At 38.3% G+C, this 13334-nt stretch overlaps 2 protein-coding genes across 4 annotated transcripts; both read right to left on the bottom strand.

Annotated features, from left to right (window-relative positions):
* Nucleotides 1-208: 208 nt before the first annotated feature.
* vdac2 (voltage-dependent anion channel 2) lies at nucleotides 209-6563 on the bottom strand. The gene is made up of 9 exons (XM_020091805.2): nucleotides 6345-6563; nucleotides 5148-5219; nucleotides 4991-5040; nucleotides 4158-4310; nucleotides 3992-4044; nucleotides 2850-3077; nucleotides 2017-2167; nucleotides 1858-1915; nucleotides 209-1138 (listed from the first exon to the last, which is right to left on the bottom strand). The coding sequence occupies exons 2-9, from the start codon at nucleotides 5212-5214 to the stop codon at nucleotides 1047-1049; spliced, it is 852 nt and encodes a 283-aa protein (XP_019947364.1). The 5' UTR covers nucleotides 5215-5219; nucleotides 6345-6563; the 3' UTR covers nucleotides 209-1046.
* A 2127-nt stretch (nucleotides 6564-8690) lies between these two features.
* Nucleotides 8691-12893, bottom strand: LOC109633549 (polymeric immunoglobulin receptor-like). Of its 3 annotated transcripts, none has more exons than XR_011246082.1 (9): nucleotides 12740-12893; nucleotides 12461-12574; nucleotides 11779-12075; nucleotides 11594-11642; nucleotides 11389-11471; nucleotides 11221-11261; nucleotides 10536-10592; nucleotides 9757-9984; nucleotides 8691-9537 (listed from the first exon to the last, which is right to left on the bottom strand). XR_011246082.1 is itself a non-coding variant. In XM_069538954.1 (8 exons), exons 1-8 carry the CDS (start codon nucleotides 12783-12785, stop codon nucleotides 9499-9501), a joined length of 936 nt encoding a protein of 311 aa, XP_069395055.1. In that variant the 5' UTR covers nucleotides 12786-12892; the 3' UTR covers nucleotides 8691-9498. The 3 variants fall into 3 exon arrangements, 1 of the variants encoding a protein (XP_069395055.1); XR_011246081.1 differs by having other exon boundaries at nucleotides 12251-12574; nucleotides 12740-12892; XM_069538954.1 differs by lacking the exon at nucleotides 9757-9984 and having other exon boundaries at nucleotides 12251-12574; nucleotides 12740-12892.
* Nucleotides 12894-13334: the final 441 nt, after the last annotated feature.

Genomic DNA, 13334 nt, shown 5'->3' on the forward strand with positions numbered 1-13334 from the left:
TTTAAAAATAGAGTTTCTGAAGAGGTTCTGGAGTTTTTAATAACTTGTTCCATTGTGAAGGTTACCCTTACAGGTCAGATAAGCTAGTAGATGAAACTGAAAACTAGAGGCTATTAATAAGTTCCATTAGCACATTACTGCTGATCCCAAACTATTAAATGAACCGTTTCTGTTATGGCACTATAACATCACATTAAAAATGCATCTGTTGAGTTCAAAGACTTTATTGAAAACTCATACATACACTTAAGGACCTCCATCACTTCCTGTGGGCTCGGTCTCTGCCCGGTACAGGGAAAAACCAAGAGTGCATATGTGCAACTAAGTCACACCTCTTCTGGACAAGGATAGTTTGGCATTATTGTGAACACTGTGTGTCCCGGTTGTCTGTTAGTACAGAATAAACAAAAACTAAATTCTGCTTGGTCGGCCATGTTTACAGGTTCCTTACGGAGCCAACTTCAAGAAACTTCCCAGGTAAAGGTCACAAACCCAGAAGACCGACACAAAACAAAAGAGTTAGAGTTTGTCCTTGTGTGCATGAAAGGAAGGGTGCAGCAGTATTTAAATAAAAGCAGAAAAAAGCCTAGTGTACTCAACAAGGTTTGCAAATGATGACAAAGGAATATCAGATGATTGTAAAAATCAGTGATGGTATGACATCGCTCGCCACACAAACCATCACCTGATGTTCTCACAAAAACAGGGTCTGGGATAATTTCCAAATAAAGTCACACACAGCTGATGACAGGCAAAGGGATTGTATTGATTTCATTGTTATGGCAGTGCTGGACAGGAACAATGACAATGATTTATAAATAGTACACCACCAACTGTCTCTTGAATAGACGCAGTTACAAAGCAAAAGAGCAACAAAGGTAAAATGACAGAAGCACCGAGTTGGAAGTGGTACTCAAGTTGGAAGTTTGCTGCTGTAGCCTTTGACTCGATCTCTCCCAGATATCCCTTTGCTGGTTTGAGTTGGACATACATTTTAAGGCCAGATTCTTCTAATATTCCCTAGTCCTTTGCAGTATGAGGAAATCTTAGGCTTCCAGTTCCAAGCCCAGACCCAGCTTGTGGCCTCCAGCGTTGATGTTCTTTCCATCGACCAGGCCAGACAGAGTGAGTTTCACGCCTGCACAGGCAAGAGAAACCAACGTAAGGCATTTCATGTGCAAACGCTGAATTGATTCTCAGAAGTTGGGGAATTAGGGGTTGATGGGAAATGTATGTAGTGCTTGCTATAAATTAGTTTATTCTAGGCCAACAAATGAAACATTGTCTCAGTTATTGATGGGTGATATAGAGAAAAGAAATCTCATCACAAGTATCAGTCAATATTGATGTATATCAAATCACTATTTCTGTCATTTCTACTTCACATGGTAAAAAAGATTATAGTGGCATTCACCATCTTTGTGGGAACATGCTTTCATCACATTTTGCAGTGCACGCTACTGTGCTTCTTGTTCGGACTTTAAACAGCCAAAATATCGCCACATCACCGAATTCCTCCTTTTCAACAATGTCCTTGTCTTTGGAGCTTTGCGCCGTGTCCGTTTGGGAGTCTTCTTATTAACGCTGACGCTTGATTTTTCAACATTTTCTGTCCTCATTTTCTCTTTTATCTCACTCACACTCCTGACATACCTATGTGCTCGGCTGCAGTAGCCCAAACATTAGCACATTATGGCCCAGCTCTAGTTTTGGTACTTAAGTGGTGAATACAAGGACTCAGGAGAAAAGTGTAGAGGTGTTAAGTATGTGGACTAAATACGTAGGGGATTAACTAAAATCTATGTTAACTGTAAACGTTTTGTACGACACATGCTTCCCTGCAGGACACAAACTTACCTGGTCTAAGAGTCTGGGTGTAACCAACACCAACAAGGCTATTGTTGTTCACTTTAGCCTGGAAAAACACAAAACATCACAAGTCAGTAGATGAGTAGTGGTCCCATCTTTCTTTTTCAGAGCGAGGTGGACGAGGCAAGTCTGTGCTGCTTTACTTACACTGATGGTGGCATCACTGTCCAGCTGGTACTTGGCTGCAATACCGAAGCGTGTGCTGTTGCTGCCAGCGGTCCAGGCCAGGTTGACGGCTGTCTCCAGCTTGTCGCTCACCTTCTGGTAGATGGAGCCTCCAAACTCAGCTCCATCATTACTAAAACAAATGAGATCAAGCTAAGGTAAATATTTGAAAGCTAAGAGGTTTCACGCATGTTGAAGCTGTTTCCAGCAGCTTGTACAAACATCCATCCTCTTTCCTTCCTTTTCTGTCAGAAATTAAGAACTACAAAATCAACAAACTGATTTATAGAAAAGGAATCCATCAGGCCAGTTTAAATAAATGAATTGTAAATTGGTTGTGATTGCTTATGACTGACTACAATACTGATTGTATTGGTTATTATTGTCATTTGGGAATTGCTTAATAAACAAACCTGTAACGTATCTAAATAATTTATGTTTTTATCCATACACCCATTTAGAAGATGTATTTGTTTGGAGGAAACTGGTGCATTTTACTTAAACCACACGCAGAATCCTTTAGAAGGAGTAAACAAGGTCACATTCAGTTACTTTCTAAGTTTAACATGAAGCTGCTCTGCTGCATTTCTTCCGTCAGACTGTAACAGCTCCTCAGGTTATATTTAACCATAGCAACCTGCATAAAGCCATGTGAGGTTTTGTGTTGGACCTTTTCATTGTTACATTTTTTTAGTTAACCAATGGTTTGCACATGGCAACACACACATAACTACCTATAAATGTTATGCTTCTCTTTGTTAACTGAGTGGCCTGAAGACAGTGAAAACCCAAACGGTGAAGAGTTTCCCACTTACACATTGGTCTGGAGCTGGAAGTCTCCAGTCTTGTAACCAATGGCAAAGTTGTTCTGGGTCATCTTGGATTTGGCAGTGTCGAAGCTCATCTGGTAACCGGCGAGCCAACCCTCGTAGCCGACAACGGCAGCCCCGTGGATAGTGGGGCCAGCAAAGTCGAAGTCGACATCACAGCCAAGGTTGACGTACTCGCGCTTGTAGGCGGTCTTGACTTTGCCACTCTTCTTGCTGTTGGTGAGAAACACTGGTCAACCTCAAACTGAAAACGCAATCAAGTCAGATTAGTAAATAAAACACAGCTTCAGTTACACGAGTGCAGTAAACAATAAGCTCATTTGTGACTGCAAAGACTTACAAACAGATTGATTTTTATTGTGTCTCGTTTTGACATGTTCAAAGATGTATTTTTGTTGTGAAATGTTATTTAGAAAAATAAACACTAAATGAAAAACCTTGGGGAACACTTGGCCTATCTTTAAACCCCCCCACAATGTTGTTGCACCCACTGGCTCAGATTTATGGCTCCCATAGAGCTAACTCTACACCCAGGCTCAATGCCAACTGTCAGCTCGTGTTGCAAGCAGGTCAACAAATTTTATTTTCCTTCATAGGAAACATTGGTGGACGATTACAAAAATGATCAGCCAAATCACCAGCTTTGAATAATGGCTGACTCAAACTTCCATTTCTCTTTCTACAAACCAGCCTTTAACTTGCTGCTGGTTTTTATTTCTCAGTCTGAGCACGACACTGAAGCCTTGAACATGCTGTCTCAATGTAGCCACATAACTCCAACAACCTGCTTAGACTCAATATGAAAGCAGGCACGTGCCCTTTTGGGTCAAGTGCCATATTCCTCATGGGCAAACTAGAGTTTAATTTCCTCCCTGAAAACAACAAACTGCAAAACATCATCCAAACATACAAATATGTAAAACCCAACAGCAGTAATGTTACATCAGAAAAACTGCATAGAGCGATCAGGGTCAAACGCGGCTACTCCACTTTTCAGCAGCACAGATCAGGTTACAAACATGTAGTCATGTGGAGAGGCAGTGCAGTCATTTGTTGTGTTTACATGTGAGTTTAAATAACATGAAACTAACTTTATCATGAACACTTTATTGTAACTAAGATCTTACCCAGTGTTTGGTGAGAAGGTTGTGTCAAAAGTCAACTTCAGTCCCTTGGCAATCTGTGAGAAAACAGAACAATCCATTTGACAGTTACAGAAATTAATGATGCGTGAAATGTGAAACTACTTGGACAGCTGATGTTAAACTAATGGAGAAAATAAGTAAATCTAACCTGATCTTCAACTGTGATTTCTGTTCCCAAGGTGTTGTCGGTGTTCCACTTCTCAGTGAAGGTCAGACCATATTCTGACCTCTTGTATTTAGTTTCCAGGCTACCTGCTACTTTGCTGGTGTCGGTGTTGGAGGATCCAGATGTTTTGAATTCCTGCAAGAGACAATTTCAGAAATAAATGACACATTTAAGAAAAGTGACTGTGGATGAAACAACCATGAATTTCGAAAAAACTAATCGCACCATTACCAAACATTTGCGTGATGTTTGTGTTCTAGTTATGTTCTGACTCATGAGGGCTCAACACTCTTTAATACATTGCGTGAGTAATACTGTTTTAGTGTAGTATTCGAGGACTGGACCACACCCATATTTAAAGTAAGCCTTCATTTTGATCTCAGCTACACAATTTTAAATTTAAGCTTTGTGAATGTAACTATAAACACCAACATCTGCCAATGTGGACAAAGCTGCCTCTGAGGTAAATCCCAATATAGTCGGTGACTTGAGGACCACACTTTAAGACTAACAGACACATACATATATACACACAGAGGCAGCCAATACCACGAAATTGACATTTATGACTTTAATTTGGAGAAAAAACACTGCTTAAGGAGAATTGATGATTCACTGTATGATAGAGCACAGTTAAAACTTTGAAGCAGAATTATTGTTCTGGGTGGTAGCAGCTTGTTACCTTTATGGCCGACAATGCACAATAAATATTTTCAAAGCAGAGTAAGGAAATGTAATTTACTTAACATGCTGTGAACTACGAAGTACAGCAGGTTCTAGTAATCTGTTCTGAAACCACAAAGAAATGTACTTACAACTCCACTGTTTGACTTTGTCTTGACATCGAGCTTCACCAAGCCAAATCCTGAAGAGAAGAAAGTTCAAATACTTTGTCAGCTACATCGACTTTACTTGGCAGCACAAGATGTTCGTCATCACAGAAATGATTGGCCAGACTGTGTAGAATCCTACCATAGCCTTTGTTGAAGATGTCTTTGGCAGACTTGCCCAGGTCAGCGTATGTGGGAGGCACGGCCATTGTATCTGTAAACAGAAGTGAAATAAAATGCTCAAATGATTCTTGCAGTACATTTCCACCTGTGGTGGTCCAGTTGAACAGCAAGACAGAATAATAACTTGGGCTCATAATATATAATTTTAATAATAAACTTCATAATTGCACCCCAACTGTTACTGTGTGAATAGAAAAATGCAAGTACTGCTATTGTTGGTTAAGTAGCAAGATATTAGTCGCTTAAAAAAAGTAATAGTTTTAAATATATATGTTTATACACATGGAGGATACATGCAGGATCTGTGGTAGTGAGTATTATCGATTCTAAACAAACAAATGGTTAGGATAAGGATGTCAGCTGCATCTGTTCCTGCTGCAGTTGCCACAGCATTCTTAAAACCAACACCTCACTACTATCCATCCTCCTCCTGTAGATGACAAAGGTTTTTTAAAGCAGCTGTACAAGATTGAGGGGAATGCAGTCCTTGCTGCACACTGTCATCCCCTTCTGCTACAGGATCAGCTTCATTTATTCCAGCTGAGGACATTAACTGCCTCTGATCACACATTTAAAATTAACATTACTAGCTTCATGTAGCTACATGTGACATCTGACACAGACAGTGGACAATCACAGACACACACACTTGTCCTAAGTGTGTAACAGCCGATGGACAAGGTTACTCAGAGACAGGAGCCATTTTGTCCTGTTCAGGCCTGTCTCTCGATAAAACTACTCCTCCACGTGAGTTGGCAGCCACCGCTTGGCGTGGCCACGCACATGCCGGTGACAATTAGCGCGATGTGTTAATTCAAGTGTTCACTCGCATTTCCAGCTCACGTATGCCAACTAGGCCAGAGGGAGATTAACGGAGCGCCCGATGGAAATCAAAGTAGTAAAGGGGATTGACTTGGTTCATTTACTTTAAATACAACATTCACCGGCTCATCAGCAACAAATGAAACGTGCAAAACAAAGAAAAGCTGCCGTGATTAACTCGACATGTGTCAGACGCAGCACGCTAACTGCGGCTAGCTTAGCTAACTTAGCTAGCCTGCAGAGTACCGGCATGTGTGTAACTCGCTCCGCCGCATGTTGTCGCTCTCATCGACGGGAACAAAACAGCGTCAGGCCGCTTAGATGGTTCACTTACCGGTAAGAGATGAGGCTGGTGGTAAAGTAAAACGACTTCCACGGAGATGTTCCTCAAACCGCACGGCCGGAAAAGGCGTCACCGGTTGGAGGGCGAGCTGAAGGAGACTGCACCGCAACGAGACCCACACCTATCACAGCCGCGGCTCAGGACCCGAGGCGGCCGCCCAGTGTGCCTGACTGAAAGTACTTTTTACATCACAGCGTGGCTGCGTAATATAAGAAGAAACTGTTGAAATGTTTTTTCTTACAAGGATTACCGGATATTTCCAACACTGTGATGAAAAAAATAAAGATCCTGTAGGTCAAACTTATAAGCACTGTTTAACCAATGTGAATATAGGCTGTAGATAGATAGATAGATAGAAGATAGATAGATAGATAATATAATTTGACCTGCAAGTCTCATATGCTGATAGTAAAAATAAATATACAAATAATAAATACTCATTAAAGTGTGAGAAGCCTAAAATAGGTGTAATGAAGTGTCTCTTGAGGGCTGCCAGGCCAGTCAGGCCAAAATGTAACATCATTTAACAGCAGCAATGACAAATGTCAAATGATGTCACATTTTTGAATCTATTATTGTACGACAGTTATTTCTCTCCGTTAAATGTCACCAAGAGTTCATTGACATAATGTACATGTGAGGACAATGCCAACAACAACCAGCATCAAGAAGTAAAACATTGAAATGGTTGCCAAGTAGAAGATCTGGATTGTGCAGCTCTGGAGTCACATACCTGCAGAATGAGAACAGGAAGACAAGGTGTCATATTTTTCATTAAGTAAAACCTGAATCAACACTGATGATTCAGGTTAATGTAACGATTCAATATGTGTAATATGTACTACTAATTATCTACCAAAATCAACAACTTCAAATGTACTTCTTTACACATTTCATTATCTCAAGATGGAAGTTTTTATTTTCTTTAAATTGTTTGTGAAATCCAAACATTGCCACCAACAGTAACTTACAACATAATTAAATGTGCCATAGAATATCAAATATATGAAAATAAAATAGTGAGTTAAGTGAACACACAAAACATTAATTACTAATGATTTCATTGAAAATGGTTTCACCTGAATTTAACCTCTGTCCTTTACATCATGCTCTTAAAATGGTTGTATTGAGCTTAATTGTATGTTTGTAAACAAAACAACTCAAATTAATCCTATTCAAAAACGAAATAAAAAGAATTCAAACTCACCTTGAGTTGAACTTGTCAGAGAAGTCAGTGAAAGAAGTTGAAAATTCCGATCTGACAGTTTGTTTCCTCAGTTGAAAGATTAAAACGTAGCTCCTTTTCCAAAGGCTGCTGGGAGCGGACGGGAACATTTCACAGTTTGAACGGAAGGGTTTTGGGTTTTTTCGCAGGTGAGGCCTTAAGGTGAGGCCTTTGCAGTTTCCCTCCAAAAGTGACTCCCTGATTCACTTCCTGACTTACCTCCCAATTTCATAAAAATTAATCTTTATAGTCTAAATCCAGAGAAGTTGAATGCATCACAGTGAAATAAAGCTTTATGTAAAATACAAGAGTCCCTTCTTCAACAATGGTTGTTCAATCCTCATTGAGTTTAAAATCCTGAGTACTGACAGCAGGCTGTCGGCCTAGTCACACAATATTTATTACATGATACTTTAATGTAAAAACATGACCCGTAGTGATTCAGTGACTCTTTTTCAACACGTAAAGACACTGTAGAAAAGTTTCTTTAACGTCGAATCAACTTCAACCACAAAGAATCTTTTCATGTTGAGTTAACAAGATTTCTGTCTGTAAACACACAGAATTACAATCTAAAGTAGTGAGAAAAGAAAAAGTCTGAATGATACAATAAAGAGTCCAGAGATCAACTAACAAACAAGACAATAACACTTTCAGGGATGAAGAACAAACAAACTACTCAGTTGAAATCATTCTGTTTCTCAGACTTGGAGCAGAGAGAACCCTCTTTAAGATACAAAACAACACAAACAGAAAAAAACTGCTTTTCCTCCACTAGAGCAAAACATCTGCTCAAACAAATGTCTCGAACAACGAGGAGTCAAGTGACTGCTGGACTCACCGAATGCTCACAGGAGAGAAGAGTCTCAGATGTTTGTTTGGAGACAGCGCTGCTACTGGACCAGCTGCTGTGCGGTCCTCTCTCCACAGGGAGGCGCCGTCATGACTTCGACTCCATATTTAAAAGCGGAAAGGCGGGATCAACGATTTACATCAATTAAGAAGTGTATATATTCAGTTTCGCTTGCAGAGGACGGATATCCGCCATTTTGTCTGCACTGTGGTGTCCTTCCCTGGATTTAACCATTTTAAATCAATTCAATTCCGAACAGTTTTATTAATGCAGATAATAAACTTTATTATTTCAAGGCACTTAACATAGTGACGTGTAGACCTAATGAATTACAGAGAAACCCAACAGCTCAGATCATGAGTGAAAACTTTGGAATTAATAGAGTTTAATAGAAATATAGCATATACAGTGGAAATTATATATTATTATTACATTATATAACATTTCTCGGTAACCCCACTCCTCGCTAAGAGTAGAGCTGAAAATGTTCTACTTGGTGTTTGAAGAACTATTGTGAATTAAGAACTAAAAATCCACATATTCTGGACACGAATGTGAAGTGAAGCCTTCACATTCCACTGACTTCAACACACTGGATTTAAAACTCGCCCGCTGTGCAAGAAAGTCTCAAACATTTCTAAAGTGATCTGCAAAGAGTGGCTGAAAATTCCAAGAGTTAAGCTTTATAAGTACTTACATTTAAATATATTATTTTTGAAAATGAATTTGAACAATATATTAAAGTATACTTCTCTTAAAAAACAGGAACGTTTTAAAAATCCTGAATGTATATTCCCAGTATGAGGTTTTTGTGAGATTATGAACTCTGCTTGACATTGTCCCCTGGCTTTATGTTTGTCTGAAATTATAAATGGTACAATCGAACATTTAAATTTAGCAATCAAACAGGCCAATGCTTCTTTATGCTTTGTAGTGAAGGGTAGAAAAAAGTAGAAAGAAACTAAAGCACAACAAAGCAATAACAGCATACAAATAATTGCTACAGAATATCCGAGTGATTTACAGATTAAATGTTGAACAGTTCATGTATTTTGGTGGGACAGAGCCTACATGCTGTATGTAACATCTGTATCTTGTGCTTCAGCCTGTTGGAGAACAGAAGTAAATGTGACAATTAGAGAAGAAGAGCAATGATTATGAAAATCAAATATATGAAAAAACAAACAAATGTGGCTTCAGTGATTATGTGGATTAAAAAGTGGCATTTTCTGATATTTTGAGACCATGAAAAAAAAAAATGAAACAACTGAAATACAGAACATGAGAAATGATTTACAGTTGGGATCAGTAGTTTTAATATTTACCCTTCTTACTGTTGGTTGTCTAATGGTAACCACAGAACTGTACAACACTTCCATGTCAGTTTCAGTACATGGTCTCTGGGAGGGGGGAGGGGCAAACACACAAATATTGAAAAGGAACATTTTCTGCTTTGGATTTAAAACTGATTTCATTTAGCTGCAGATGGTGAAGTAAGAAGTTATGTTTAAGCATGTTTGTGTCTTGTAGTGTACTTTGGTTACCTGGTCTACCTGAGGAGAAAAAAATAACATTTTAATTTGATTAGATTTGATCCATATTTCCACAGTTGTTATTACAGTAACAATTAGTAGTAAGAATTACATGAGAATTTTTAACCCCAATATGGTTTTGTGATCAAACATGTGCAGTTGCCCTCTCATAATGGATAAAATTCCACAAGAACAATACACATATAGGCTACATATAATATCATAGACTCTATATAACAATTATAAGACCCATTTTATCAAATAGAAATAAGATATATCCATAAACTGCCCCTTATCTTGTAGGCTGCGGCGCAGTTTCTTTAGACACACAAGTAAAATGATTAATAATAATAATAACACATTTTATCTATAGGCATCTTTCATAGCACTCAAGGTCACCTTACATGGCAGATCAAAACACAACAATTTATCAAACACATCAATAAAATAATTAAAATAAAAAGACAATCGGAAAACTGAAAAAGCCTGTTTATAAAGATGAGTTTCTACATGTCAGTGAGAGTCAGTGCCGCAAATGTCTGGTGGGACACTTCCTGATATTACTGTGTTACCTTTGCTGAAGGTTTTATTTGGTGTTTTACATCGCAGTATGTTACTTCCGCTTCAGCCTGTATTGAAGGAGGAAACCAAATGTCAGAACCTTTCTCAGACATTGCTTCACAAATAGAAAAAAATTCCCAAAATTGTGAAGCCTGTTGAAAAAGGAAACTAAAATGGATGGATTCAGAAGTGTTCTGTTGTGCCTCACATTCAAATCCATAATCTGTATGTATGTAAATCATCACCATGAACCATTTTAAACAAGTAGGTCCAAGGCCAACACATTATAGAAATGAGCATAACATTAACATTCACTTACCTACAAGCACCTGTTCAATCCATCTCTACTGTGCTCATTCTCTATGTTATCATCATTTCATGACGTTTCTCTATTTTCCTTTAACCTTCACCTCTATATAAATAAATATATAATAAAAACTATACTCCCGATAAATATGAAAATTTGTCAACAATTTTCCTTTATTAAGTTTTATTAAACAAACAAATTGCTGGAACAAACCACGATTTTCTAAATCTATTCACAATGTGTGGCTTTGCTCAAAGATAAAGAACTAAAAGTAACCAAGGAAAGACTTAAATGTCCACCTTACTGAATCAGGAATTGTGCATTGATATTGGACATAGAATTGGCCCCTCTTTGTAAATGATTTTGGGGAAATATCAGGCGTCTCTTACCGTCACCGTTGTGATGGCTGCTGTTTCTGACTTGTTTTCCTCTAAAAGTTAAACAATGAAAAACTCCTGTTACTGCCTCTCAATGTTCACCGTACTCCAGATATTAAGTGAAAATACTAAAAAATCACTAACATGAAATGGATTTATCCCAGTTCAGCTCAGACTTACTGTGCTTTTTCAACATAAACCAGATGAACAAGGCCAGCAGCACAATGACCAACAAACTCAGACAGATGATGAGGCTCATTGACCTGCAGAATATATTTTGAGCACACAAATGAAATTAGCAACAATAAATGGCCTGTTTGTATTTGAACAATGGTAAAATGCATCATTCTTATATATTTTTTTTTTAAATGTAAAGACTACTGACCTGTGATGTGTTTGGCCTCCAGTGATCCATTTGGTTGTTGCAAGAGTGGCTATGATTCAAAACAGGACAGTGATAAAAAAGAGTTATATGATAATGAATCTTAATATTAACTTAACTAAATCTTAACATTTACAAATAATTATACAGGGAATGCATTTATATTCATAATCACTTGGAGTACTTACTGGTGGTTTTCTCAGTAACAGTGACATGCACTGGCATCTTTAAGGGTTCTTTATTGCAAAAGTACCAGCCGCTGCTTTCTTTCATCAGTCCGCTCATAGACACGAGGTAAACATTGTGGACCTTTGAGTCTATGGTTACGTTTGTTCCATCTATTGCTCCCCACTGCCCTGTCACACAGCTCCTGCCCAGTTTGCACCAGCTCATTTCTCCAGCGGTGCTGTGGTAACAACTGATGGTTATGCTATCTCCAATGAATCCACTGATCTCCTGCTTTTCCACATAAAGACCAGGCAAACCTTCGGAGAAAAAATTAGTATTTAAAAAAAATTGTGGGAGGAAGAACTGGTTGATATTGGGGAATTGGGAAAATGTTTGAAAACATATGATAGATGAAGAATCCCTTAAAACGTAAAACAAAGTAATCAGTCTAAAATATTTGAAATGTGTTTAAGGGGAGTTAAAGGCTCTTACCGCTGGTGACTGACAGGTGAAATAACGCCCCATCATCTTTTCCATAATCAATCTCCACGATACACCAGAAATCAGTGTCCATGTCGTTCAGTTCATGTTTTATAGTCACAATGAAAATTCGCTGGGATTTATAATCAGTAATTGAAAACTTTCCTGAAGTATCTGGTTTGTCTGTTTTAACTAGATATGAGCAGCTGTTCCAATCTTTACCTCCACACAAGTACTTCACATTGTCTTTGTACTTCGAGTCATAGAGACATGGGATGGTGATGGAATCTCCAGCCTTCACCGACACTGTACTGAGGGTGATTACGCTGTGAACTCCTGCGACAAAAACAAATACAGTGTTGGAACAGACACAATTAGCAAATGTGTTATTCCCTCCAAAGATCAACAATTTCTCTACAAGTTATGAAATAAAAACTGGTAAATCTGCAGTCATTGTAAACACGTGTATGTGAACAAATTTAACATGAGCCTGTGACTGACCTGTGAGTCCAGTGAGGATGAGAAGAATTGTGGGATGAAGAGCCATGTCAGAGAGTGAGGAGACTGAACAAGATGCAATGAAATACTGACTCACTACTTCCTATTTCCCAAAACTGTCATCCTCATATGAGGAAGTTGCATTACATTGGTTAGTACATTTTATTATGTATGTTTTCCATTTGTTAGTTCCACTTAGTCTGCAATTGCATTTTTAGTTCTTCTTCCTCTTAAGTATGACATATGGATTATGTAAATGGCTGGGGGAAGCAATATGGCCTTGTTGGGCTTTGTGCCTTGTACATGTGATCCTTCTACTTTCTGGTGAGCTGGTGGTTGTCCTGATCAATTGATTGAACATTTTCCAGAATATCTATCAACCTCCTTGTGTGGATACTGGTCATTACTGATAAAACAAAAATTGATGGAGTCAACGACCCCAAGTTCCATTTTTAAAATACCCAAGCAAAGAAGGAATATGCCAGTGATGTTTATTAGCAAACAAATAATAGGAAATACATTTGGTTTAATCTAAAACATCAAGAATTGTCACCTTGAAGAGAAATACGGATCAGAGATGTATTATCTAAATTACATA

The sequence above is a fragment of the Paralichthys olivaceus genome, chromosome 14 (genome assembly GCF_024713975.1).
Source record: "Paralichthys olivaceus isolate ysfri-2021 chromosome 14, ASM2471397v2, whole genome shotgun sequence".
Taxonomy (NCBI): Eukaryota; Metazoa; Chordata; class Actinopteri; order Pleuronectiformes; family Paralichthyidae; genus Paralichthys; species Paralichthys olivaceus.

Bases quoted from the DNA above. Each gene is read 5' to 3' on its own strand.
- vdac2 (XM_020091805.2), bottom strand. From the start codon at position 5,214: ATGGCCGTGCCTCCCACATACGCTGACCTGGGCAAGTCTGCCAAAGAC. The intron at 5,041-5,147 runs GTAGGATTCTAC...TCTTCTCTTCAG, and splicing joins CATCTTCAACAAAGGCTATG to GATTTGGCTTGGTGAAGCTC. The intron at 1,139-1,857 runs GTAAGTTTGTGT...TTGCCTGTGCAG, and splicing joins CACCCAGACTCTTAGACCAG to GCGTGAAACTCACTCTGTCT.
- LOC109633549 (XM_069538954.1), bottom strand. From the start codon at position 12,785: ATGGCTCTTCATCCCACAATTCTTCTCATCCTCACTGGACTCACAG. The intron at 11,262-11,388 runs GTAAGTCTGAGC...TTTAACTTTTAG, and splicing joins GTTTATGTTGAAAAAGCACA to AGGAAAACAAGTCAGAAACA. The intron at 10,593-11,220 runs GTAAGAGACGCC...CCTTCAATACAG, and splicing joins CAGCCATCACAACGGTGACG to GCTGAAGCGGAAGTAACATA.